Here is a 27,799-nt window from a genome sequence, read left to right as displayed (position 1 = left end):
GGAGGCTGGGAGGAGGAGGAGGAAGAGGAGGGGGCGGAGGAAGAGGTGGGAAGAGGAGGAGGAGGAGGGAAGAAGAGGCGGCAGCAGCAGCAGCAGCATGGCGGCCGGGCGCGAGCGGCTGAGCGCGCCGCCGCCGCCTCCTCCTCCGCCGCCTCCATCTCCTGCCGCTCCCGAGCCGGAGCCCGCGGCCCCGCTGCCCAAATAGCCGCCCTGCCCCGGGTCCTGCCCCGCCCGGACAGCGCCCGGCCATGGAGCTCGCCAAGCCGGCCTTCCCCGCGCTGCCGCAGGCCAAAGAGGACTCTGAGGTGAGCGGCAGCTCCGGTCCCGGCCCCCGCACACGCGCGGCCCCGCCGGGCTTCCCCTCACAGCCCTGCTCGCCCTGCGGCGCCTCCCGCGGCATTCCCGCCGGGATCCATCGCAGGCCGCGGGTCCGTGTCCGGCCCTGCGACCTCCGACCGCATCCTTCCTCCCCTGGTCGCTGCCGGGCGCTTCCTCCATCCCCTCGCAGCCCCCCGGCCCTTCGGCATCTCCCTCTCCGCTGCCTGCGGCCTCAAGTCTCCCACTATCCCAGGCTGCTCGGAGCCCTGTCCAGCCCGGCCTTGGGCACTTGCAGGGATGGGGCAGCACAGCTTCTCTGGGCAATCTCGCCACCCTCACGTGCAGGGAACGGAGCGCCCTCGCTTCATCTCCTTTGCCTTTTGCCCACCCTCAGCGGCCCCCACGCTTTTCTGTGCCCTCTTTGCTGCGCTCCGTGTGTCTCAGCCGGTCTATCACCGCCCTGTGGTGTCCCTGTGGGAGCAGCCCCGGCCGGCAGCACAGTACCTGCGTGTCCCTTCCGAGCTCTGCTGAGTCCATCGGGGAGGAATTTCCACCGTGTTCCAGAGGCAGGGCTCGTGTGCGGCCGAGGACAGGTGGCACTGTGCGCTCAGCCGGCGGCACAGGCCGGGCCAGCGCGGTGTCTGATTTCTGAACTTGGCTGAACTCCCCGCCGCTGACCCTGGCCGCTGCTGATCTGGTTTTTGTGTGGCACAAACATCCCCGACTGTTTCCCCCCCCTCCCCCTTTGGTGGCCTCAGATATTTAATGCGAAATGTCACAGCCTGCGTGAGGGAAGCCGAGAGTGTCTGAGCCCTTCAGACGTCTGTAGATTGTCATGTATTTCCAAACATCAGCATTTATTTCTGTTTGAACAGCGTTGCTCAATGCTGTTATGGTGTTAAATTACCTGAAATATGGGAGTGACTCTTTTTGTTCTGTTTTTGTTGTCAGGAGTTAATACTCGCATCACTCCAGAGCTCTGGAGGTGTTACAAGTAATTTAGTTGTTCTCACAAAGTTGTAATTACTTTGTATCTCAACACAAATCATCTACCACCCTCTGAGCGTTATAATTTGTTTGTTTTAAAATATCTTTTCTTTCTGGAGAAACTAGTGGTGTTACCCACAGTTTTGTCTGAGGATGGTTAACTAAATTAGCTTGGGTGGCTTTTCATCTAAAATGGCTAAAGAGGAATGTGGGGTTAAAATAAAAATGAAACCAGAGCTCACTGCCAGTCTAACAACTCTTAACTGATGAAAACTGAGATTTTAATAGTGTCTTTCAGAGTAGCTTTTATTTTTTGCTTTTGTGGGCTATCTGTAAATAATATAATGTGTAGTGTGTTAGAAGTTCACATAGAGTGGATTTTCAAGAACTGATTCTAAAAACTGTAATAATTTCTTTTCAATATGCTACATTTGTGTCTGACTCAATCGAAATGCAACATCATAAAGAAATTCCAAGCTCTGAATACAAGATAATAAATAGTTGGAGTCTGTGGAGGAAACAGGAAAGTGTTCTTGTGGAGGTAACCTGTTAAAAGCAAAGTGAAAGAAATTTAAGCCCAGTTCTTAAGACAGTGCTTTGGGAAAGCAAACTGAGGAAACTAAAATCATTCTGCCCACAAAATGTAGATTTTCCTGGAAAGCAGAAGATCCTCTCATGCATTGCAGTTAGGAGGCTCTTTAATGAGGAGTAATCCCTAATATTTCAGGAAGTTGGTGGTGGATGGTTTAGTGCTGGCTTGGCAGATCTGTTTTCAAGATACTGGGAAGGGGAGGAGGGAGAACTTGGGGAATCCCTGGCTGACTTCCTGCTGCTCAAAAGTGCAGCTTTGGCACTTCTTTAACTCAATCCAAGTGCCACCCCCAGCTCCCTTCTCCATGTCACAGCTTCAATAATAATAACAATAATTAAAAATGAAGCCAAATCACAGCTTGGCTGCACAGCATCCCATTCCTTTCTGGCCCATGGAGAGAGAGCAGCCTGGACTGACTGGAGGCTGCAGGGATGTGCTCTGGATAAATAGGTCACTTTTCCAGCCTGGATGTTGTTTGTCCTGTCCCTAATCCATAGTGTGGTGTTTGAGATTGCTGGATTTTTAAACCTCTGGGCTGTTGGTGCTTTTGGGAGCTTGGGAAATGCTGGAAAACCCGGAGCTCATCATTCTGGCAAAGCTTTTCTGGTTTATACTGGGAATGTCTGTGAACTGTGTGTTCTTTACAGTCTGGTGATGGTGAATATCTCAGTTTTATGAGTAATAGTGATTATATGTGATGTGGAACCATTTCTAAGCTTTTTTTTTTTTTTCCTAAAATCAGCACATTTTCCAAGGTCAGGTCTCAAACTTTCTTAAATTTGAGAAGTTCTATGTTACTGGGAGGAAAAAAAATACAGCTAAAAATCCATTGAAAATAGTCAGATTAATAACAATTAGTACATGTTGGCTTATTAGTTCTGAAACATCTTAGTACTTCTGGAAAGAAGGTCAGTGAGGACTGGAATAATTGAAGGAATTTAATATAAATTATTTTCCCATTAAATTTTAAACAAAAAAAAAAAAATTATTAGGGTATGTATAATGAGAACACAGCAACAATTACCAGTTTATTTCTTTGTTAAAACATATTTGCTGGCACTCAGGATGAGCAAACCAAGTATTCATGATGTACTTAGAATTTTTTTAGGACTCTCCATGGGTTTTGTAATTAAATTAGCAGCCTATTGACTGAGCAGACATATTTGCCTTTTTATTATGCATAAAAGCAGAGTTCTTTTTAGCACATGGGGTTTTTCTAAAGAAGAAATTTACATTTTTGACAGCTATATTTAGTCTGAAATGCTAATGTATTTCTGATGCTTTTTTAATTATGAAGTGATGCAGCCCATCTAAAGGTGGAACAAATCTATTAAACTCTTTTTCCTCTGACTTTTGATAGGCAACACAAATAAACCCCTTAAAACACAGATTTTTCCCTCCTCTGCAGACTCTTTAAAATAAGTAGGAAGCCTGTATCATTAGAATTATTTTACCTGCCCACATAATAGAGCCCAAAAAAATGGAGAACAAATGCTGTGTTGTGCTGGGAAATGTAAATCAGGTGACAGATTTTGATCACAACTCTGTGGGATACTATCAGACTGCTTTGCATAAATCAGAAAAGTGCTCTGTGGCAGATGAAGTTGAGCAGTCTCTCAGTCCTGATTAATTTGTGCCTGGTGAGATCCACACAGGAGCAGTTTGTAGAATTTGGGAATTGAGGCATGTTTGGGGTTTTTTAGGTAAATGAGGATTGTCTCAGTACAGCCCAAACTCATGAATTAAAAAAAGGAGGGGCATGAAAAAGGCAATTCCTGCACCATTATAAACAATTCTGATAATCTGTGTGAGGATGGCTCTCCAGGCACTTGGCTTTGTGCTGCCTGTAAGCTGAAGGATTCTGCCTGCACTCCTTTATTTCCAATTTTACTGGGGAAAAAACAAATTATATGATGAAAGTTTTTCAGTGCTGCTGTTCCTGTGTGCTGGCGGTATTTAATGAGGTGTCTTTAGGACCAGTGTTAAGGAATGGGACAAATAGGAACTGTTTTGTTTCTACTTTCCATTTCTATTTAGAAATAGTTTCTATTAGTTCTGCCTTTGTGTTTCTCTTTGCTAAAATAACCTTTTTATCCCTGTTGTCCTTCATTCCTTCCTTCCTCTGTATGCTCTGTCATTCCCACCTGCCATTATTCCTCTTCTCCACCTTCCTGCTTTTGTATTCCTTTGTATTTTCGATAGCAAAAATGTCTCTGGTGGTGCCTTCCCATTGTCTGAGTGCTCTTGACAAACACACAAATTCCCTGTAAAACTGCTTTCATTCCTGCATCTTTTCCATGGGATGGGACAAGGGTGGCAGTGTCACCTCTCTCTGTCTCCTGCCCTCAGCCACTTTTGGGATAGCAGCTCTGTACAAACATTCCTTGAGTTCTGTTCATGGTAGTGCCATGCTCACACCTTCAGGGAATTAAAGGCTTTCGTTTAATTTTGTGTATTTTATAGACTTGCACCAGGATTTCTACCTGAGGAAAAAAATACATATTTGAGCCTGCACTGGTAGTTGCACTAAATGACTGTTGTACTTCCCTTCCAACTGAAATAATTCTATTTATATAATAACCCCATATTTTTAATCTAACTGTCCAAGAGCACAAAGCATGACTGAAACTGAAGACACAACCTTTCACTTCATTCCTGTTTGTAGCTCATTTTGAGGCTCTTAACTACCACCTTTCACGGTGATAGACGTGACAGGTTTTGGTGATACTCAAATATTTTCCTTGAATGTTCTTTCAGTGCCTCGTTTAGTTTGTCTGCTTTCTTATTAAAACATGGCAAGTGAGTGTGCTCTGCTAGTGCTTTTCTATTACAAGTTGTTCCATTATACAAATACAGATTTAGATTTTTGATGATAACATCCCTCTCTTCCACTTTGTTGGGTAAAATGTGTAAAATGCTTTCCAGCCCAAGGTGTGATCTCATTTCACCGTGTGAATGACACTTCGAGCTGCCTGGGAATTGCAGCCTTTGTGTGGAGGTCATTGTTGTGGGATCAGGAGCCAGCCCCAGTCCCAGCCGGGGGGATGCTGGTGCTGCTGGCAGCTGATGTAATCCTGCCCTCTGAGTGCTCTGGGCGCTGCCATTTGAATTTCCTGTGCGGTGGTTAAAGGCAGGAGCTGGAGCAGGTCAGAGCCCCTGGCTGGCGCTGGGTAACAGTTTCTGCTGCTCCAACTTGTGGGAGAACCTTGTAGCAGGTTTGGAGTGTTCCAGGCAAAGGATGCTGACAGCCCCGGAGTTTTGAGGAGCACAATCCATCATGCAGGAGTCCTGCTGGGAAGAGAAATGTGTGTGGAGAGGGAAGTGATGCTATAAATCACCAAGAAAACAGCTGTCTGGGAGTTGGGAAAGGGTTGGACACCTGGAGTGGTGAGGAAGGTTTTACTGGGAGCTGTGTGCAGCTTTTCCAGAGGGTTTGAGGGATGGTCTGAGAAGCAGGAGGATGGGTGGTGCTGAGCAGCTGAAAAGCAGCAGTGAAAATCTAGAAGAGACTTCCTGATGTCATCTCCTCTAACTACTGATTTGATTTCTTTTCCTGGGGGTTTTTGCAGCATCTCTGGGAGCTTCTCCCTTCACCTGGGCCAGCCTGTGGTTTGCAGGAGCTGAACCATCCTAACTGGGCTTGCTTTTCAGCCAGAGCTGAGCTTAGACAAAGACTGGGGCTGTACCTTTTGTGTGTGAAAATCAGATGGGTCTGCAGACTTCAGCTGTCAGTGAGGGACCAGTTAAGCTGTGTCACGTGCATCCATTTCACTGCATTCCTTCTGGAGAGGCATCTGCAGCTTGGCTGTTGTGTTTAAAAACCACACTCTGCTTTGGTACAGGCTCAATGTCAGGGCTGGTAAACTAATTTAAAAAAATCAAAATATACATTTTTTAGATTAAGTCCTAGCCAAGGTCACTCTTTGAAAAAGTCGCTTTTTGCCATTAAACTATTCTAAGGAAGAACAGCTATAGCTGTGGCAAAATATGGACAAAATAACCCAAACTGCTGGCAGAGCTGCTTGTGATGTAGTTTGGATATTGGATACCAAGAAGCTTTTTGTAGTGTGGACAAGTCTTAATTCATTAATTCATAGCTTGCATTTATTTCAGCTGGAGATTGGCTGTGGATGGGGAAGGGAGAGCTTTGGAATGTGCTTTATTCTCTTTCTCCTGCATGTTTGAGGAGATCTGTCAGAGGAGAGGAGCTTATCTTTAAAACTTTGGAGTTCTGGGGGTTCTTCTTGCCCTCCATCTCTTTGGTGTCTTGCAAATATTGATGTTGGAGTCTTCTCTGAGAGCCTCCCAAATCTCTGGCAGCAAGGAATGCTGTTCTTCCCTCCACCTCTGGCATCACCCTTTGTTTTCTTAGCAAAATTCTTGCATTTGATCTGATCAAAAGAGAAGTTTTCAGTTGTTATTTGTCTGCTGGGTGCTCCAGACTGTGGAAAACCTGGCTGATGGATGAATTCCTTAAAATGGAACCTGTGCTTGGCTTCAGTCTCCATTAATAGATTGGGTTTTTTACATAACTTTGCATAACATTTGAATAATCTGGCATTGTTGGTTTTGACAGCCTTGAAGGGCTGTCAACAGTCACCAAAATCACTCTTTCAGTAGTTGGTGTACTTGTCTCAGATTAAATGTTTTCCTTAAACACTGTCTTTCAGAGTTATTTTGCAAACTAAATCCCATTGGAAACTGTATTTTTTTTGCTTCTTGGAGGGCACTGAAGACCTGTGTCTGGGGCCTGGAGTGATATTTTTTTCTTGTTCAGAACATCTGTGCTGTCTTTTGGGATTTGCTTCCCTTTGGACTTGCATTGCTCAATTCTTATCTATTTATTTTGCACAGTTTACAGCTGTTGGAGCTAAAAAAATTCCTGCCTCTGGTGCAGTGGAAAGAAATATTTGCAATGTGTTATTAAGCCAAAATAGTGAATTAGTGTTTTCATTGTGCTCCAGATTAAGATTTCTAAATTTTACAAACAGAGTAGTAAACCCACTAAAGTGTTTTTATATTCCTGGAGTGCAGCTTAAGCTTTTCAGAGCTGATTGCTGTTAGGCTTGGTTTTAAACTTGGGCAAACCTGGGCTTTTCTGGCCTTTTGAGGGGTGAATGATGCTTTTGTGTGCAGAGTAATCCACCAGGGCTGTGCTGGACCCTCTGAGGGATACAGTTCTGTAAATATCATCTTTTTGTTCACAGCATTTCTCCTTTCTACTTCCAGGAATTTGTTATTCCAGCTGGAATATGCAGAAGTAATGTAGCTACTCCTGTGTCTTCAGCAAAGCCCATTTTCAGTGCATTTTATTTCCCTGGTTTTGCTGTCACTTTAGGTGCTATCCAAAGGATTGCCTGGAGTGGCTTAATGTTTGTTTGCTTTCTTTTCCAGAATAACTTTACTGATACTAAAATCCTTCTTAATTCCACTACCAAGAGCTGGAAAATCCTCCCTGTGCACTGTGGGGGTGTCTGAGGGAAGCACAGGATTTTTATTGTGCTGGTAAAAGGAGCTTTAATGTGAAATTAATGCTGCTGGGACAAGTGTAGGTGCTCAGGTGAACAGTGCTGCAATTTAAAGGATCCTTCCTGCTGTAATCCAGAGCTCCCATCCCAGCTGGAATATTTGGAGTTTAACTTCCTCATACTTTTGAGGACATCAGAACATAGGGCAAGTTTTTTCTTAGCTGTTGGTGTGTGTGTGAATCAAACAACAGAGTTATGTAAATAAGTGTATGCAGTCTATTTGATATATTTGTCTATCCTTTTTTTTTTTTTTTTACCTCCAGATGGTAACTGGGATCTCAGCTCCAACTCCTTCATGTGTGAGGGTCAAGGAATGAGTAAGAGCCTGTTAATAGAGGCCAGTGGGAGTTGGAGGGAAGGAAAGACAGGAATAGTCTCTGCCTGAGCAGTTTTCTGTTCAGCTGTGGCAGAGCTGCAGAATGGAGCAGAGCATGGAAATGCTGATTTCCAGACCCCCAGGACTGGAAATGCCCAACAGGACCATGGGCAGAGTGTTTTATTTGCTGTGTGAGGAGCCTTCCCAGTTTCCTGAGGAATGGGAATAGTGGAGATCATTAATGGCTGCTGTGGTCATGCAGAGCACACATTTCTGGAATTGTTCAGGCTGAATCCTGAATATTCAGTCAGAGTGGATTAGGTGAGGCAGTGTGGATTTTAAGGGAGGTACCTGCTCCACTTGTTGCCTTCTGTTCTTTCAGTGGCTGCAGGAATGCATCAGCCAGTACAGAATGTTCTCAAGCTTTTTCCCTTTCTTTTTCCCCTCCTCACTTCAGAGGGAAGTTTCTCAGCAGAAAGCTGAGGTGTGGATGTACAGCTGATAAGGATCTTTTCCAGCCTTAAAGATTCTTTGTAGAATACTTGAGATTTCTTCACATTAACTCTCCAAACAGTATTCCTTGCACTTGCTTGGTGCTGGCATCCATATGGAAAAGTAGCAGAGAGCTACAGAACTTGTGATTATTTTGTATAAAATGCATGTACACTTCTCTGCCTGAATGTTTTTTCTCTATTGTATTATTTGGGAAGTTATATATAATTTTTTTTTTTTTTTTTTTTTTTTAAGGATTGGACCTATCCCATGAGGAGAGAGATGCAGGTAGGACACTTTTATTTACTGTTTGAGGCAAAACCCATGGAACATTTAATGAGGAGAAAAAAGATCTGGTGTTAAAATCAGTCTTTACCTGTAAAGTTTCAGGCAGCACCATGGGAAACAGAATTAATTAGTTAATTAAGGTGAGGATTTGCCAGCTTGGAATACAGGTGTGTTTGCATCTCTGCTGTGCAGATACTAAAACAGAAATCCCCCAAATTTTACATTTTTATAATTTCTCAATGTTTTTAGATAATCACTAAAAGTGTATTGTCCTAGTTTGGACAGACATGTATCAGAGCTTTTCTTTCTACCTTAAAGTTTAAAATGTTCTGGGTGGACAAATAAAATTTTCCTACCATGGTGTCAGTCAAACCTTGCTCAAGATAAGAGCCACACACCTGCACATCTCCATTGGTAGGGAGATAAATGGTTCAAAACTGATATTTTCCCACTGCTAGGCCAAAGCTTGAAGAATTTCTGTGTGCATATATCTCTTTTCATGAGAGCAATTTGGAATTAATTACAAGACAGAATTCTAAACCAAGTTAAGAGTTCTTTCACTTGATCTGGGGCTGGGTGAGATGCAGGAATCAAACTGGAGCTCAGTCCACATCAAGGACTTTGTTGCTGGTCCAAAACAAGATTCCAGCACCAAGATCATGTTTCTTTTATCCTGCCAAACCATTTTTTTTTCTCCTTGTCCTGCTATAAATGACACTGATTACACATTTCAGGAATATGTAAATTATTTGTGTCCATGGCCATGTTCTGAGGTAAGTGAAATGTGTTCTTTCAAATCATTTGGAGTTGATATTAAATGTCTGCTCTTCTCCTGCCTCTAGGAAATCTTACCTGGGTTATTTTTAGGCCCATATTCTTCAGCTATGAAAAGCAAGGTATGATTTTCAGAATATTCTCTCACAGGGAAGCTTTGCTGTGGTGATTTGATTTGTTACTGTGGAGATCTGCTCAAGTGTATCTGTAGAGGTGTAAATTTGGTTGCAGTTCTGAACTGGAACATGAAAAGTGCCAGAGTGGAAGGAATATGTGGTGCATTTATGGGATGGTCTGAGCTGTTTGTATTAAAATTGAGTCTTAAATAAAATTTTTCTTAGAGAATTGAAACCATTTGAGACACTTTACCAATTCCTATTTCCTTTGCTAAAGTATTGCAAAAGTAATCAGAACTGGGAACTCAGACATGGACATTAAAAATTAAATTTACAGTAGAGTCAAGCACTGCTCAGGCACAGTTTGCCTCATGGTTTAAATGATCTTATTTTCATGATCTGATTCCAGCAAGAATCCAGTGCTGGCTGCAAATTCTTCCCTCATGTGGAGACTTGAAATTTCAGGCAAAGTGAAAAGTGGGGAGAGACAAACAAAAACAAGTTCATTGAATACCTTCCTTTTTTTGTAATTTTTTCCTTTTGGAAAAACAACATTTGCACACTCTGAATTCTGGAAAACCAGCTCAGATTTTCCTTGATATAACCCTATTTTGTATCTAAGTACAGCTTGTATAATAGATAAATCTGTAATTTAAAAAAAGATACTTTTTTTTTTCTCCACAGCTACCTATACTCCAGAAACATGGAATAACCCATGTAATATGCATACGGCAAAACATTGAAGCAAATTTTATTAAACCAAACTTCCAGCAGTTATTTAGGTGAGAAATGATCAAGATTCCTTTGTGTGTGTGTTCTTTCCAAATATTTTCACTTTGTCAGAATTATTTGAAAAATGTGCTGAGGTGCAGAAAGGCTTTAAATCCAAACCATGTTCATCCTGAACAAGTCTGCAAATTAGAATTATCCATAATTTGTAGGAAGTGTTTTCAGCTTTCTGAGAAGGGAAATCTCTCTCAGGGAGTGTGGAGGAGATTCCTCACAAAGTTGTGTACTCACCATTATGAAATAATGAAATAAATAATGAAAGTCAATTTTCCTTGCAGGTATTTAGTCTTGGATATTGCAGATAATCCAGTGGAGAATATAATCCGATTTTTCCCTATGGTGAGTAGATGGATTGGGAAGGGAATTGTCCAGGGGTTTTCTGAACTAACAAATTCCACTTTCACATTTGGGATATTCAGCCTGAGGCACCTGGAATGCTGCCAGCTCCTGACTTTGTTATTGACACTTTAATAAGTGTAATTAACTCCTTTTTACAAGCATGGAAACAGGTGGAGTTGTGAGAGCTGCTTCTTGTTATGGTATTAAAAAAAAAAAAAAAAAAAAAAAAAAAAATTAAAAAAGACTGGCCCCAGATGGGGGAATTCTGGGGGCCTTGACCTGAGGAAACTTCTCTTTGAGCCCAAGAGTATTTACATTTCTTATATCAAATTCCAAATATTTACAAAGTTTTACAGTGTCTTAAAACATGTTTGCTGCAGAGGAATTAAAAAGGAACTTGTAAATTAAACAATGCCCATTATTGGAACAAACCCCTGGTTTTGAGCTGTGGGTTTCTATGTTTTACTTTAGTTCAGTTTGCAACTGAACAAAAGGATTTTTTTCCTTCTTCCCCCAAAAAACCCAACAGTGCCTTCACTGGTTTTGCACTGACAATTTTAGGGATAGTTTAAGTACAAAAGAAATACAATGTCCAGTTGAAGTGAGGTTTAAGTCTGCATAAAGGTGCATTATTGTCACTGTAAATAAAGATATATAAAAACTGTACCAAATTTAGGTGTTGCTGCTACTTGCACTTGAAATAATCTGAAAGTTTATTAAGAAGAGTCTTGTATTTTCTTTTCAGACTAAAGAATTTATTGATGGAAGTTTACAAAGTGGAGGTAAAATGATACTAACTTTTCCCTTATTTATTAAGGTGTTGTTAAAGCTTTAATTTAGGGGTGTGTATTTTCTTAAATTTGGGGATTTATTATGCTTGGTTTGAACTGTTAGACAAATCAGAGCAAAGTGTTTTTCCTTTTGCCTCTATCTGGAAAACCAACCTCTGGGTTTTGGGGGTTTTTTTCACTTGAAACACAGCTGAGTTCTGTGCATGAAGTTTTCCTGTCCCCTCTAATGCAGGACCTGAAATCTGCATTGTGGCCACTCTGGCACTCAGAATCCTCCCAGGAGCAGGAATCCCAGTTCCTGTATCCCAGAGGACAGAGTGTAGTTAGAAATTCAGGGTGATGTGTCTTGATGCTGCCTGGTTCTCCATAACAAAACCACATTTTAAAGAATTTTATTCATTTTATACAAATATGTTTAATTTTGTTTTTTTCCCATCTCAGGAAAAGTTCTTGTCCATGGGAACGCAGGGATTTCTAGAAGGTAGGAAATGATCCATCCTGATATTCATATTTTTAAACAATTGAAATTCATTTTACTAATTTTTGTTTTTTTTTTTTGGTTTTTTTCCCAGTGCTGCCTTAGTTATTGCATATATAATGGAAACATTTGGGGTGAAGTACAGGTAAGAAGAGCTGTTCAGTTTTTAATTCAGGTGCTGTGAGTGAATAATGATTTTGGATGGAACAGAAGCTGTTGTGTTTTCACTCAGTCTCTCAGTGCCTTACCTAAGACTTTACCAGGGGCTGATTATTCCATTTTACTTCACTGCAGTTCTGTTTATACCTTTTTTTTTTGTTGTTTTTTTTAAGAATCAGGCTCCTGCTGCTCAGGGAATCAGGGCACCACTTCCATTTGTGGATAAAACCTTGGGAGATGCCACAGGGGCTGTTCCTGTGGGGAGAGTTTAGAGGTTCTGCAGTTCTGAAAAACTGATAGTGAAGACCCAAACTGACACAGAGACTTTTATATATTTTTCACTGAAGTGTTTTCTCCTCTTTTTAAGGGATGCATTTACTTATGTCCAAGAAAGAAGATTCTGTATTAATCCTAATGCTGGATTTGTCCATCAACTTCAGGTGACTTTTTAATTCCTGATCATAACTGAAAAGTCATTTAATGAATCATCTTCCTGCCAAACAGACATTTACACAAAAATGCTTCAAAGAAATGTCAGGAGCTGGAGTAAAGCTTGGGAGGAAGATGAGTGGGCACCTCAGTTCCTTAGAGTTAAGCTTTGGACAAAGCAAATCCAGGAATGGAGGAGAAATAACAATCCTGGTTTGTGCAGTGATTAAGAGGCTCTGAAATGTCTTGGTTGATGCTGAAGGAGCTGCAAAGGAAATGTTGTTTGTTTTTAAAGCCATTTCTTTAGTCACCCTTGAACTTCTCTGACTTCCTGATGGTTTTTGTCATTCATATCAAAGTAACACAGAATTCTCCTCCTTCCAAATCTGTGCCTGAATATGAGATACTCTGAATTAGCTTTACAAAGCTTTATGCCAGAGTAATTCCAATCAATGTTTTTGGACCTTTGCAGGAATATGAAGCCATCTATCTAGCAAAATTAACCATCCAGATGATGTCACCTCTGCAGCTGGAGAGATCCCTCTCAGTCCCACCTGGCAGCACAGGTGAGAAGCTGCTGCTGGGGGTGGGAGGTGATTTTTAAACAAACCTTTAGCAGCAGAATCCCAAACTCTTGGGAAGGGCTTTTTGTGTGCAAGCTGAGTTTAAACTTCAGTGTAAAGTGTTTAAATATCCTGGTCTGAAGTTGCCTCTTGCCTCCTGCAGGGAGTTTGAAGAGGATGCACGAGGAGGATGAAGATCTTGGCACCATGCAGGTGGCAGCAGCACAGAATGGGTGATGGCTGAGGACAAGCACTGGTTGTAGAGAGAATTCCTGCCAAGAAAGGTGAAGAAAACTAGGGGAAAAAAACAAAAAAGCAAAAGAATTAATGCAAAACAATGAACACACATAGCTTCTTTTCAATTACATGTTGCTTTCAGATGTAAATCTGCCTCTGCAACACACTAAGCATCATTTTTAAGATGTTGGACTTCTTGAATGAATAGATGGCACTGATTGTTTTACTCCTTTTTTACACTTTACAGTTTTAATCTAAACCAAGATTTTTGGACTTGCAAAGAGGTATTATTGCAATAATGCACTTTTCATACTTGAAATTTCTTTATTTGTATGATATAAAGTTATTACTTTAAACAAAATGCAAGCGGGGGGGATTTGTTTATAAAGTTATTTGTGTAATTTATAACAAGAGACTTTAGTAAAGAAAAAGTTTGCTAAAATTCACCTTGTTCTCAGTATGTGTTATGGTAGAAATGGAACATAAACATAGAGGTTAATTCAAGTTGAACTGTCTGGAACATCCTCAAACTGGTTTTCAAAGAGTAATGACATCATTAGAGGTAAAAATTGGATTTGTGTTTGAAAGCTGAGGCCCAGGGCACTGTCTATAACTGAATCAAGACTTAAAGGATTCACCTCAGCTCTTGTAAAACCTTACTCAGCTAAGGAAACACTTCTTGGGGCTTTAAGGTTTTCAGACTGGGGATTGTCAGGGTGGTTTGTAACTGTCTCAGCAGCACAAGGTTGTGCAAGCACAGCCCTGATTCTGCATCTGCTTTATTTCCCAATTCTGGTTGCCTAATAGCCAGAGCTGGAATGATTTGGGAGCACTGTGCTGACTGAGTTATGCTGTTAGAAAACCTTGTGTGTCTGGGATGTGTGAGCTTGTGTTTTAACAGGGAAAAAATGGGTTCAGGGTTTGGGGATCAGAGCATCCAGCATTCAGCAGCACGTTCCTGTTCCTGCTGGTACCCTCTGCCACCTACAGCACTGATGGAGCAGCAGAATTCCTTCAGGGGAAAAAAAAAAATCTGCAGTAAATGGTGTGATGCTTTAGTTGGGAACTTTGCAGCCAGAAAAAAGGAAGTGATTTATCTCCCGTGTGGTTTGCAGCTGCAGAGGGTTTGTTCTGCTCTGCACTGAGCCCTCCATGCAGGAATGCTCTGGGGCTGTTGGGAATGGCTCCCCCAGGGCAGCAGTGGGGCTGTGCCCTGCCAGGCACGTGCTGCTGCTGGAACTGGCTGGCAAGCAGCAAACCCCTCTATTGCAGGTCCCTGGGGAAGGGCAGGGATGAAACACAGATGGAAGGGAGGCACTGACTGATCTCTGCAGGCTCGTCTGGCTCTGGCTCTGTTCTCTCTGGGCTCCTGGGAACACTCCCTTGCTTCTCACAAGCTCCATGACTAAGGATTTTTCATCAATCCAGTTCTTTTTCCTGGCATTACCCCCTCCTGGTGCCTTTTACAGTCATTCTGGTCTGTCTGCCTGTCAGATCCTAAGGGATTCTGAGATTTAATTTTCCTCAGATCTATTACTAAGCTCTCTATTTAAAGCTTCCTGTGTCTGTCTGCTGTAGTTTCACTGCCAGGAGGTGTTTCAATATTTGGTTTTGGGGGTTGAACTAAAGGCAGGAATTGGTAGCAGAGTCCCTCACTGTGAACTGGAAAGAGAAGGGGAGGGTGAATTATTATTTTTTATTTCCCAGGTTCAAACACAAAACTGCAACACCCAAATCTTTGGGAATCCACAGCTCTTCACTGAGGTGCTGAAATTGCCTTTTCCAGCTTAGGGGAACAGAGTGAAGGAGCTGGAGAGTTCTTCCTCAGGGTGGGAAAGGTCTTGGCCAAAAATTAAAGCACAGGGAGGAGGTAACAAACTCTGGAGCAGCTATTAGGGCTGGTTCTGACAATAAAAAAAAAAAAAAAAAAAAAAAAAAAAAAAAAAGTGTTCCAGGCAAGGCTGGACAAGACTTGCAGCAAATTGGGATAGTGGAAGTTGCCCTGTCCATGGCAAGGGGTGGAATGAGATGGGCCTTGAGGTCACTTCCAACACAAACCAGTCTGGGATTCTCCAGGATTAATCAACTCCAAATACTGCTATTTTTATAAATACATTATTTGTATGTTCATATATATTTATATAAATATATATAAAGATATCTATATAGCTATATATAATTCTATATATCTAAACCAGAGGTACCCAGATGCCTCTGGGGTCCAGGGAAGAGCTTCTCAGGGGGAAACATTTGAAAGGTTTGGTGTTTGCCTCAAGGAGATCATGGTTGATTACATATATATAGTCTCTATATGTGTGTGTATGTATATATATAATAGGTATATAGTCTCTCTACATATGTGTATATATAAAAATATGTATATATATGTACATATATAAAATATGTATACATGATAAATGTAATATAGATTGTATATATACATAAATACATATCTATATATATTATATACACACATATATATATTTATATATACATATAAATCTATATTTTATAAAATATGATACTCATGTCTGTATTTTAGGTCTCTTTTATAGATATATAATCAAATTTTAGGGGCCCTTGCTGTTCCCTCTTCAGCCCATGGCACTGTGGATGTTTCAGGGCTGTTTCCCTGCCCCTGGGGCCGTTCAGAGCTGGCACCTGTGGCACTGTCCCTGTCCCTGTGGTGTCCCAGGGCACACCTGACCCCCCAGTGCCACTCCAAGCCCCCGGGCTGGGCACTTGCAGCTCTCCAGCTGCTGTTTTTCCAGAGGGGTGGGAATGGCACCTCTGGGAGAACAAAGAGCTCTTCAGCTGCTGCAGGGGGCTGTGCCTGCCCGGCCCATTGTGATGCAGCTTTCAGCCCCATTCACTGTCTGACAATGATCTGAGCAGGGCCACAGCACCTGCTCCTCACTCTGATCTTCTCTTTAACTCTTAATGAGGGCCTGGGGCTCTGCACGTGGTGTAGAGACCATGGAATTCAAATCATTCTGAATTAATTAAAACTGAAAAGGAAGAAACTCCACCTCAGTCATCTGGGCCAACAGAAAGCAGGAGCTGCTTTACAGAATGAGAGTCAGGGCTGGAGCCATGCAGATGCTGTCAGAGGAGCACATCTGCTGTCTCTTGGGAGAGAATTCCACATGGAATGGATTCCTAAAAAGTGTTCTTTTCAGCCTAGGGAAGGGGAACAGGTAATGCTCAACAAGCACATCCTCACTCCAAGAAAAACAGTCCAGATACAGGTGGCAATCATTTATTCAGCTTAAACAAAGATATTCTTTAAAAAAATAATCAATAAATAAAGCAGACATCACCAAGGAGACACTGGATGGAGTGGAGAACCCTCAGGAAGATCAAGCAGAGCCCCCAGCACTGTGGAGTTGCTCTCCAGAGCACAAAGCAGGACAGTGTGGAAGGCCTGGCTGCCCACAAACAGCCCTGGCTGGGTACAATGCCCTATTGATGGCTGTGGCATTTGTCACTCCCCACACAAAACACCACTCTTTGCAACAGGCCTTTGGACCTTATTTGTTTTTCACCCCTGGCAAAAGTGCTAAAATCATTGATCCACTCTTGCAGCACCAGGGAAGCTCCACAGGAACAGGAGCAGAAGGGGGAATTCTCTCCTGGTTTGTGTGCCACAGGTGGAAATCCCTCCTGGCACAACCTGAGCCCACCTGGCCCTCTGGAGTTCCAGTGGCTGGTCAGTGAATCCCAGGATGGTTTGGGTTGGAAGGGACCTTAAACTCATCTCATTTCAGCAGGGACACCTTCCACTGTCCCAGGCTGCTCCAGCCTGGCCTTGGGCACTGCCAGGGATCCAGGGGCAGCCACAGCTTCTCTGGGAATTCTATTCCAGGGCTTCCCCACCCTCCCAGCCAGGAATTCCTTCCCAATATCCCATCCATCCCTGCCCTCTGGCAGCGGGAGCCATTCCCTGTGTCCTGCCCATACAAAATTTCCTCTCCCTCCTTTTTAGGTACCAGAAGCAGCTCTAAGGCTTTTCTGGGCTGGACACCCCCAGCTCCCTCAGGTGAAGCTGAATCTGCCCATCCAATCCCTTCCCCATTGATTACTAGCCAGAACCCCACTCCATATGGGATACAGACATTCCAGTTTCCCAGTTACCCTCTGCCCTGCTGCAAACCACATTTGGGGTTTTTATCAGAAAAAAAGTAATTATCCTGAAAACCAAGTTATCAGCTAAAGTGCAGGAGCCCTGCAGTGAGAAGCACACATCCATTTTTAGACTGGGAATTCAGCACAGCCTTTAAGGATTCTCCCCAACCTGCACCAACAGTAATAAATCCAGTCTTGGAAAACAGTGCCTATAAAACTCTGATGCACCACTAGCACTTCCATGAGGTGTCATGGAAAAAACCAGAACTAAGGCCTGTTGTGTGTCACTAATTCTGCATAAGAGAAGCCTCATCCCTTCCCCAGCTACCTCATCCTTCCATCAGCACAGCCAGCAGGACAGTCCCAGGGGCTGTCCTTTGGCTACTGAGAAAAGAAGCACAAACCTTTAGAAAAATACAATGCAAGAAAAAATTTGAGATAAAAATATAGACCTTTGGTTAAAAACCATCCCTTGAACGAGTCCTTTGTAACTCAGCTAGAACAGAAAAGCTTCACCTTGACTCAATAGTAGTAAAAATTAGTTCCAAACTTATTTTCTAACCCAGAGGACCCTTTCTAAAACATCAGTAATTTTTTTTCCCAAGATTTACACATTTGATGTTCATTATTTATAGGGATTGTTATATCTGCAGCAATAAACTATAGAAATTTTCCACGGAGAGAATGTTTGTAGCACAAGTTCCTCCACCAACAGTCTTTTCCAAGAAAAAAAACAAAAGAACCCAGAACACCTAGAAGTTGTTAATTAAAGAACCGTTGAAACATGTAGTTTTCATCAGATACCAAGTAGCCAAACTTCTTGTAGAAATCCACATTTTTGGGCAGACACTCGAGTGTGATTTTGTAACAGTTCAGTCTCTTACTGAGCAAGGTGAGGGTGGACGTTAATCTGCAAAAGACAAGAAGTCAGCAGTTAAATGCTGGGTCAGTGACTATTTCATGAATTACACTATCACAGCCACAGCACTGAGGGCTGCCAGCACTCTCTGTGTTTCCTGCAGACCATTTCATGCCCAGCTGCTGATCCCTGCTGGCTGAGCTCTCCCAGGTGCCTGGCAGGAAGGTGTGAGTGTCAGGGCAAAGCTGGGCAATACTCACAGTTTTCCAAGCTGCTTCCCTCTGCACTCCCCGCTCACCACCACATCTTCTATCCTGCCTCTCTGAAAACACAGGCAAGTGTGTGTTAGCCTTGGAACTGCCTCCCAGCTCCCTGTGCTCACAGCTGCTGGGACTCCCAGCACAGACATCCTCAGCCATCTGCTCTGGCAGAGCCACTCTGACTCCTTCAGAGGCTCACTGGGACAAAGGGACACATCTCCAAGTGCTCCTTTTCCTTAGGAAAAGCCAAAGCTTCCTTTTACAATCAGCTCAGCACTCAAAGATGTGATATATTTTTTAAATCCACAAAATACTTGATCTTTTAAAAAAGATATTTTATAAATATTTACATTTTTAAGGTTGGAAAAGCCCTTCAAGACCACCAAACCCAGCACTGCCAAGGCCACCACTGACCCATGTCCCCAAGTGCCACATCCACAGAGTTTTTAAATCCAGGGATGGGCACTCCAGCACTGCTCTGAGCAACCTGTACAGGGCTGGACAAATCTTTTCCACAAGGAAATTTTTCCCAATATCCAACTTAAACCTCCCCTGATACAACCATAAAACCAACATGCCCAGAGTCAGGATCTTTCCCTCCCTCCCCAGCTGCAGGACTCACCTTGGCACAGGAGTGAGTGAATTTATGTTCTATAACCAGCGTTGCCGTAGCAACGATCTGCCCCAGGTTTGTGTCCTCCACCACGGTCACGTAGTAATCTCCAGATCTCTTCATGTGCTCAAAGGTTTCTGTGGGAGCAGCACAGTGTGGAACAGGCAATTCAGGCTCACAGAAAACTGCAGGGAAGTCTGGTATTTGCAGCAGCCTCTGACTGCAAGTCATTGTGGGATCACAGGGATGATGCACCCAAGACTCCAGGAAATGATAACCCCAGAGTCAGACTAACCAATGAAAAAGCAAAAACTACACAAATTCCCTTTTTTTTTTATCTGCCCAGAGAACCCTCCTCCAGCAGCTCTGCACATGGGTGCTACAACATCGAGTTATGGAATGCTCTGGGTTGGAAGGGACCTTAAAGCTCATCTCATCCCACCCCTGCCATGGCAGGGACACCTCCCACCATCCCAGGCTGCTCCAAACCCCAATGTCCAGCCTGGCCTTGGACACTCAGGGATCCAGGGGCAGCCACAGCTTCTCTGGGCACCTGTACCAGGGCCTGCCCACCCTCACAGGGAAGGTTTTCATGGAAAGGTTTGTCCAGCCCTGGCACAGCTGCCCAGGGCAGTGGTGGAATCCCCATCCCTGGAGTGATTTAAAAGCTGTGAATGAAACACGTGGGGACATGAACTAGTGGTGGGCTTGGCTCAGATCCTGTGATTCCCTGAATCCCTCAGCTGCCTCCCCACTGGCCTGGCTGGCCTGGGATCTAAAGGGGACCTAAAGTAGGTTCAAAGAGAGCTGGAGAGGGATCTTGGTCAAGAGGCTGGAGGGACAGCACCAGGGGAATGGCTTCCCACTGCCAGAGGGCAGGGATAGATGGGGTATTGGGAAGGAATTCTTCCCTCAGAGGGTGATGAGGGGCTGGCACAAGTTGTCCAGGGAAGCTGTGGCTGCCCCATCCTGGAGAATGTCCCAGTCCAGGTTGGAGGAGCTTGGAGCAACCCAAATAATCCATCCTACCAGCTATCTAAAGCTCAGTTTCACAATTTAGGCCTGTCCCAGTCAAGCAGCCCTTGGGGCTAGCTGCAACTGGATCCAAGGCTGAGTGCCAAGGGCTCCTCAGGGGAGCTGAGCTAATCCCTCCCCCTGGCATCAGGCACTCACACCTGAGCAGCTTTGCAGCATCCTTGGATTCCCTGCAGCCCCTCTGGAAATGCCAAGGAATAATGAGGTACTCACTGATGAACTGCTCCGGGCTCACCACTCCCGTTTCTGTCAGCTGACCCAGAACCTTAAAAAAGCCTGGCAGGAGAGGAGAGGAGAGGGGAAAACAATTCTCAGTGAGGGACAGACACACAACCAGCTCCAAACAGCAAGGAACAATCCACCACAGCTGCTTGGAGAGGGACCATCCCCATGGCACCATCCCATCACAATGGGATTGAACAGTGTTGAAGGATTGGCTAAAGCTCAAGGGAGCCTGGAATAATGAGTCCAACCAATGTTTTTATCCAAATTCCAGAACTGAAGGAGAATTCATGCACCAAGATGTTTGTTCATGTTGCTTCAGCATTAAAGGGTACAGTATAAACAACTGTGCTCCCTCTCCAAAACCATGGGAATGGGAACTTGTGGATTATTTGGAGGATTTTACTTGAATTTTAGGATTAAAACAGTAAACCAAATTTTCAGGGTCACCAAATCCATAATGCCAAAAGCTCAGAGTCAGGGATGTGCTCATAGCCCCAAGGCTACCAGAGCCCAAGGGATGTTAGAACAAGGCACAGGGTGGGATTGTTGGGGTATCCTGTGCAGGTTCAGGAGTTGGACTCAATGATCCCTGTGGGTCACCTGCAATTCAGATGTTCTAAAATTCCATCAAACTGTTTACTGATAAAAAAAACCCAAATCAAGGAAAATGAGCAATCCCAATCTACTGAGAGCCCCTGCAGAAACAGAAGTCACCAACTCTGCCCCCCAGTGTCATCTGTGGCAATGATAAACCAGGACTCTACCTCGATTTAAATCAGCTGTGCAAAGTGGTCTGAGGACCAGCCCATCCCCTGGATCCAGTGGAGAAATAGCAGGAGAAAAGGTGGTGGTGTTCTCACTCCAGTCCAGCTCCTGCAGGATCCTGGGGTCGAACATGGGCGTGTCATCGGGCAGCACGGTGGCCACGGGCATCATGGCTGCAGACACAGATCTGGAACAGAATTAAACAGCTTTAATCTCTAATTAGTTGTTCCCCCTGTAGCATGCCATGGGATTTTCCTCAGGGGTTTCAGGGAAGTGAATACACTGCTGTTCACTTTCTCTGCTCAGCCCTCACTGCTGGTGCACGTCACCCGGAGTCTGTGTGTTTATCCTGGGAAAAGCCAGCCTGATAAGGCCTGGAGGAGGGCATTTAACATCTACATTAACCTCTGCAAGGCAAGCATCACCCTCAAGAAACCTCCCAACAACCTGTCTAGCTGTCATTTGCTCTCCTGTTAATTTAAAACCTGCAGTGGTTATGAATAATGCACTTTTTTCCAGGCAGTCCCACCTCACAAATATTGAATCTCATCCCACAGCCCAGCCTGTCCTGTTTGCTCCATGTGTTTACAGAGCCCTGCTGCCAAGCACAGCCCCACAGTGTGCATGGACAGGGAAAGCAGCAGTGCCAAGGTGACAGTGAGACACCTGTTAATGATTAAAGACACTGGGTGACAAAGGATGTATTTTCCTTATTGCATTCAAGGCCAGGGTGGAGCAACAGGGATTGGAGCAACCTGGGACAGTGGAAGGTGTCCCTGCCCATGGGAATGAGATGGGCATTAAGGTCCCTTCCAACCTGGAATTCTATGATAAAGGAAAATAATTCTTACTTTATCTCCTGTGGAATACCTGGTCAGGGTTATGGTACGAGCAGAGCTCATGAACACTTTCAATTTCTTTATAAATCCTCAGACTGCCTTAGCTGCACCATGAACGACACAGCAGTCACACACTAGTGGCCAGGCCAAATAAATAGCAAAAGAAAAAAAGTGTTTGGGATTACCTTTTAAAATAAGACATCTCACAGCCTAGAGAAAGAACAGAATGTTTGCTGTAATGAGCCTCAAAAGTGAAAGTGGCTCCAGAAACCAAACTGAAGTTTCTTAACTAAAAAATCAACACGAAATCTTTTTTATGCCACCTGCTGGTACACACTGGCCTTTGAATCCCAGCTCTCATCCTAATTTTGCATATAAAAATAAAAAAAATATGCTGCTATAGCAATTAAAAAGCAACACAAACTCTCACTGTTTCCTTTCAAAATGAAACAGTGGGAAAGACAAACTGCAAAGAGAAACATTTCTACAGATTTCTCTATTCCTGCAGCTCAACTATCCCACTGTCCTTTTCTTCTGTCCCCCAGAATTCCCAGTGTCCATACCAACATTCAACAGTGTCTGTACAGAATAAAGCAAACCTCCAACTCCAGCACACCAATGCTTTTGCACATGGAGAAAATAAAAACTGTGATGCTCTATGAGCAATTAGTGACCAACTAAGAGTCATTTCCCCAACTACTTCCGGCACAGCTGGAGCAGGATGGAGTTGCAAGCTACTCTCATTTCCTGGAGGCAGGAATATGATTTAGGATAATGTTAATTATAAATTAAAAAAAAAAAAAAGGATTAAGATACAGGGAAGAAGAGCTCTGGCCTGTGGGTTGTCCTGGTGCACAGCTGAAGTTTCCCTGGAGCATCCCGGGATCCTCATGTGTGTTGGGAGCAGGGAATGGCCAGAGAGCCCCTGAGCTGAGCTGCCATCCCAGGGGACACCCCCAAACCTCCGGGGAGGCTTGGCCAGACCTCTGCCAGCCCCCCAGTTTTGGGGGACGGGGTGATAGAGCCCAGCTCTGTCCCTGGAGGGTCCCCACAGCTTTCCTCAGCTGGGGACAGAACCCCCTGCACCACCGAGCTCTCGAGGGGCTGCCCCCACCTCTGAGGGGATCCCCTCAGCCCCTCCATCACACACAGAACCTTGGAGGGGTCCTTACCTCACACAGAACCTTCGGGGCGGGGGCGGGGGGCGGCTCCCACACCTCACACAGAACCTCGGGGGGCTCCCACACCCCCTCACCCCACACACGGCCTCTCGGGGGATCCCCACAGCTCCCCTCAGGGCAGGACCCTTCCCCAAACCAACCCCTCACAGGGGACCCCTCACACACTGAGGGCACCCCCTCCGTGGCGGGGCGTCCTGCTGCCTCACACACAGACCTTCGGCGCGGTCACATCAACCCCCCACACCCGCGCAGCCCCTCGCTGATGTCCCCACAGCGCCCCTGAGCTGCAGCAGCCCCTCGGGAGGACGGGACCCCTCCCCAGACCGAGCCCTCCCAGCGCTCCCCCCCCGCAGCCCCTCAGGGCCCCCCGGCCGCACTCACCGCGCGCGCCGGCTCCGCCGCACGCGCCGCACGGACGTGGCAGGGTGGGCGGGGCCGCGCGCGCGCCCTCCCGCCCCCACGGACAGCCAATCACAGCCGAGTTTCGCCCACGCGCAGCCAATCACCGCCGAGCTCCGCCCCTCTGGCCGTGCCCCCCTCAGCATTTGCTGGCCTCGCGCGGGTTGGGCGGGAGCGCTGTGGACACGCCCCCTCCCTCACATAGGCCACGCCCCTTTCCCAGCACCGCCCTCAGGGCTCCGCCAAGATGGCGGCAGCTGCCGTGTGGTGATGGCGGGTCCGGCCCCGGTTCCCGCCGCCGGAAGGGTCTTTTCACCCTCACAGAAGCCGCAGTGGGCTCTGCGAAGGGAAGGGTGAGGGCAGCGAGGCACGACAGCTCACACACACACCCCCTCGCTCCACCTCAGGCTCGTCAAGGCGTTTGATGGGTTTGGAATTACAGAATCATGGAATCATGGGTTGAGTGGGAAAGGACCTTTAAAGATCATCTTGTTCCACCTCCTGCCATGGGTAGAGACACCTTCCACTATCCCAGGCTGCTCCAACTCCCATCCAACCTGGCCTTGGACACTTCAGGGGCAGCCACAGCTTCTCTGGGCACCCTGTGCCCCACCTCCCTCACAGGGAACAATTCCATCCCAATATCCCATCTAAACCTACCTTCTTCCAGTTCAAAGCTGTTGCCTCTTGTCCTGTCCTTCCAGGCTCTCACTTTGATAATTTTATCTCAGTGGGATTGCTTTTGGAGGCTCCATTGCTCTGCTTGGACAAGAGCTGTGCTGGGATGGGCTTGTTCAGCCTCCAAGGCTGACAGATTTCGTGAGTGAGGATTTCAGTTCCTTTTCAATAAAAACCTCCAGCTTTGGGATCATCTCAAGAGACAGTTTTATGAATAGCTGAGGTCAGGACACGCGTGTAGCCTGCAGCAGGAGAACTGGTGAACGCAATGATTACACAAAACGCTTCTGAGACATGATTTTCATTTTCCATGTGTCTCCCCTGTTGCTTTACCATCAGAATGAATCATTCTGTAACCGTGGAAACGATCAACATTCCTTATTTTTGACTTCTTCAGGCCCAGAGTGACCAGATGACACACACAGACCTCCCTCTGTCCAGGCACACCCAAAATCTGGGGGCGAAACTTTCAGATTGCAGCCAGATGAACCACTGCAATATTTAACCTTTGCTTGCAAGGGAAAGGCACAAACTGGCTGTGAGTTTCCCCTCCTAACCCTTCTCATTTATTTTGAGGGATTCAGAGGACTGGGAATGTCCCATGCATGTTAAAAATGAATATTAAATTGTGCTGCTTTGCTGGTTGAACTGGGAGTGTGGACACATTTCCATGGTGTTAAAAATGACAGGCAGAGGTTTAGATGAACTCCCTCAACAGTGCCTTTTCCTCCATGGAAAGACTTCATGGATTCGAGGTAGATATTATATTTTTGTCTAAGTGGAAAGTCAATGCTTTTTAAAACTCAAACTGTGCCATAACAAGGCCATGACCACATGGGGTCAGCCCAGCCTTCCCCACTGAGGCTCAGCAGAGGTTCTGGACCTGCAACAGGAGTGCAGCGACTTTTGGGCAATCCTTATCCAGGTGCATCCTCCCAGTTCCCAACAATCACTGTGGAGGCACATCCTGACCCAGAAGGTGCATCTGGCCTGTGGCATTTACCAGCTGAGCAGTGTCCTCTGTGTGTGGATCTCTGCTTCTGACCTCCAGCGTTCCTGTGCAGTGGAATGTTGAAAAATTAATGTTAAACAAAATAAAATTTTGTTTAACTCAGCAGAGCTGAGTTTGTCAGTCCAGTGCTGTCCTATTTCCCACCACAGGTGCTGACAAACCTTTTTGCACATGGATTTTGTAGCAGCAAGAGCCTAACCCAGAGCAGGGGAATGATCTGGATGGGAAAACCTTCCTTGTCATTCCAGGCCCTTGATAAATAGTCATTCTCCATGTTTTTTGTAGGCTTCCTTCAGGCACTGGATGCTGCAATTGGGTCACCCTGAAGTCTTTTCCAGGCTGAACAATCCCAGTTCTCCCAGCCCTTCTTTATAGAAGAGCTGCTCCATCCCTTTAATCATCTTGGTGACCTCCTCTGGACTTGCTCCAACAGCTCAATTACACTGATTGGTGTTCCCAGAATGGGAAAAACTGGATCAGGGATCAGCCACTTTGCTGAGTCCACACTTGAAACTGGCTTTGCTTCTCTGCTGAGCAGGGACAGGACCCAGGGCAGGGCTGGAGCTGTGCCAGGGGAGTCTAGTTGGATTTTAGGGAAGGATTCTTCATCCAGAGGGTGCTGGGCACTGCCAGAGCTCCAGGAGTGTTTGGACACCAGGGATGCCCAGGGTGGGATTTGGGGGTGTCTGTGCAGGGCCTGGAGTTGGACTCTGATCCTTGGGGGTCCCTTCCAGCTCAGGATATTCTGTAATTCTTTCCAAGGCCAGCAAGGATCCACAGCTCCCTGGTATCTCAGGATATGGCTGCTGAAAACCAAGGGGAAAGTTGAAATAACACCTTTCCACTCTTTCCTCATTTCCACATCTCCTCTCTGCTGGTTCCACTGTGGCATTTTCTGTTGCAGCAGGAAAAACCCCTAAACTCCAGCAAAGTGATCTCCTTGGGCTGCTCCAGATTTGCCAACAGGGAAATTGCAAATCCATGACCTCAGGACAGCCAGAAAATGGGAAGGGAGCCATGCACTTGTTTGATGTAAATGTCAGAGCCTGAACACACCCTGCTTTATGAGGAGAGAAAAAGTGCTCTTCTTTCCTTGCTGCATGACACGAGGCAGGCAGAAGGAGCAATCCTTGCCACAATAAAAGTGTTTACATTCTGTTTTGGAGACACTCTCAGGGCTTAGAATACCCAGGGATTGGCCTTTTTGGTTCTTTTAACACTGTGTATCCAGCCACAAACAAATCCTGAGGGGTGGAAATGTCTGAAGAGCTGCACAAACAAGCTCTGGGCACCTGGATTTTGCAGAGGATCCAGTACCTGTTTATCTCCTGGAGAGAAAGATGCTGCTGTGTCTCCCCAGTTATTTCCTGCAGACAGATAATGAGAAACTAAATACCTGCTCCAGCTTAATAAAATCAAGAGGAAACATGGCAAAGCTCTGCTGCCATCCAGATGGCCTCCTGGGCCTGGGAAAATGCATTTCCTTGGGGTTTGGGATAGTGTTAGTGCAGTTGTGGAAGGAGAAGTGCATCTGGACCGTGTCTGCCTTGCTGGAAATAATTATCCCATCTTTAACCAAGCAGCCAAATGTTATTTAACTGCCCAGAAAGTGTTTGGAGCTGCAGGGGTGTTGCAGCCCCAGCCTGCCATCCATGGAGGCTGCAAGTGTTTGGTGTCTTCAGGTTTTCCCATCTTTCCTGCCCATGTCCCAAACCCACTTCTTTTATTCATGGAGAAAATCCCTACCTAAAGCTGACATCATCTCCTCTTATTAATGCTCCAATATCCTGGTTCAGAGTCCAAGTCAAAGCTTAAAAAATACAACAAGAAAAGCTCCAACAAGAAACTTAATTATTGCTCTCAACCTCCTTGGAATGTGGCTGTTCTATGGGAAGTAAAACAGTATCAGCTCGTCCCAAAAAATTGGAGCTGGGATCAGATCCAGCACTAATCTGGCCTCAGGGTGAGAAATGGGGGATGGAGCCCAAATGCTGCTTCTGATCCCAGAGTGCTGCAGGTACAGGGTGTGCTCATTGGAGGTGACTTCAGAGATTTGAGGTACAGGGACATTTTCTCATAGTCAGAGGCAGAGCACTTGGGATGACAGATCTTCCCATACAATATGAGCACACTGGGATTCCATGAGCTGTGTTCCTGGATTAAATAAAGTGGGTAAACAGCAGCTTTTGCCTTTTCCCCTTGCACCAAGATGGCATTTGCCCAGTGACTGTCTCTGCAGATGTCCCATCAGTGCTGTGTTTCCCAAAGGCTGTGTTTCTGTGAGCTCCATTAAATTCCTGATTGAAGCTTCTCCAAAGGAAATGCAGCCCTGACCCCTTGCCCTCCTCTTCCATGGCTATTGGGGGATATATTTAAGGGACATATTTAAGTGTCCCAAGTGAAGGACTTGAAGAATCTTCTGTGTGAGACCAGTGAGGGGCAGCTGTTCCTGGGGGTGGGAAGGGACAGGTGGCTTTGGGATCTGAGCCAGCCATGGGATCACTGGGAACTGATGGTCTCAGATACACCCAAGGGACAGAGCATTTAAACTGAATGAGGGGAGGTTTAGATTAGAAATTAGGAAGAAACTTTTCCCTGTGAGAGTGGGCACA

At 45.3% G+C, this 27,799-nt stretch overlaps 2 protein-coding genes across 3 annotated transcripts; one reads left to right on the top strand and one right to left on the bottom strand.

The window, feature by feature from the left end:
- The first annotated feature begins 2 nt into the window (after positions 1-2).
- On the top strand, positions 3-13,642 carry STYX (serine/threonine/tyrosine interacting protein). The gene is made up of 11 exons (XM_056493641.1): positions 3-305; positions 8,489-8,521; positions 9,364-9,417; positions 10,096-10,193; positions 10,479-10,539; positions 11,285-11,321; positions 11,772-11,811; positions 11,903-11,953; positions 12,335-12,407; positions 12,869-12,962; positions 13,123-13,642. Exons 1-11 carry the CDS (start codon positions 249-251, stop codon positions 13,194-13,196), a joined length of 672 nt encoding a protein of 223 aa, XP_056349616.1. The 5' UTR covers positions 3-248; the 3' UTR covers positions 13,197-13,642.
- Positions 13,643-16,439: 2,797 nt separating this feature from the next.
- GNPNAT1 (glucosamine-phosphate N-acetyltransferase 1) lies at positions 16,440-23,541 on the bottom strand. Of its 2 annotated transcripts, none has more exons than XM_056493640.1 (6): positions 23,480-23,541; positions 21,078-21,265; positions 20,302-20,364; positions 19,063-19,190; positions 18,441-18,502; positions 16,440-18,231 (listed from the first exon to the last, which is right to left on the bottom strand). In XM_056493640.1, exons 2-6 carry the CDS (start codon positions 21,247-21,249, stop codon positions 18,084-18,086), a joined length of 573 nt encoding a protein of 190 aa, XP_056349615.1. In that variant the 5' UTR covers positions 21,250-21,265; positions 23,480-23,541; the 3' UTR covers positions 16,440-18,083. The 2 variants fall into 2 exon arrangements, with proteins under 2 accessions (XP_056349615.1, XP_056349614.1); XM_056493639.1 differs by lacking the exon at positions 23,480-23,541 and adding an exon at positions 22,103-22,284.
- Between the last annotated feature and the right edge of the window lie 4,258 nt (positions 23,542-27,799).

The sequence above is a fragment of the Oenanthe melanoleuca genome, chromosome 5 (genome assembly GCF_029582105.1).
Source record: "Oenanthe melanoleuca isolate GR-GAL-2019-014 chromosome 5, OMel1.0, whole genome shotgun sequence".
Lineage (NCBI taxonomy): Eukaryota > Metazoa > Chordata > Aves > Passeriformes > Muscicapidae > Oenanthe > Oenanthe melanoleuca.
The sequence above is the reverse complement of the archived record's forward strand: the minus strand, read 5'-3'. Positions and strand labels throughout refer to the sequence as shown.

What these genes read in the sequence shown, in the direction of transcription:
- GNPNAT1 (XM_056493639.1), bottom strand. An exon ending in GAGCCCGGAGCAGTTCATCA is followed by an intron (nt 19,191 to 20,301) that starts GTGAGTACCTCA and finishes CTGCTCCCACAG; the next exon opens with AAACCTTTGAGCACATGAAG. An exon ending in TCACTCACTCCTGTGCCAAG is followed by an intron (nt 18,503 to 19,062) that starts GTGAGTCCTGCA and finishes CTGTGTTTTCAG; the next exon opens with AGAGGCAGGATAGAAGATGT.
- STYX (XM_056493641.1), top strand. Translation starts at nt 249, where the DNA reads ATGGAGCTCGCCAAGCCGGCCTTCCCCGCGCTGCCGCAGGCCAAAGAG. An exon ending in CTTCAGCTATGAAAAGCAAG is followed by an intron (nt 9,418 to 10,095) that starts GTATGATTTTCA and finishes TTTTCTCCACAG; the next exon opens with CTACCTATACTCCAGAAACA. An exon ending in AACGCAGGGATTTCTAGAAG is followed by an intron (nt 11,812 to 11,902) that starts GTAGGAAATGAT and finishes TTTTTTTCCCAG; the next exon opens with TGCTGCCTTAGTTATTGCAT.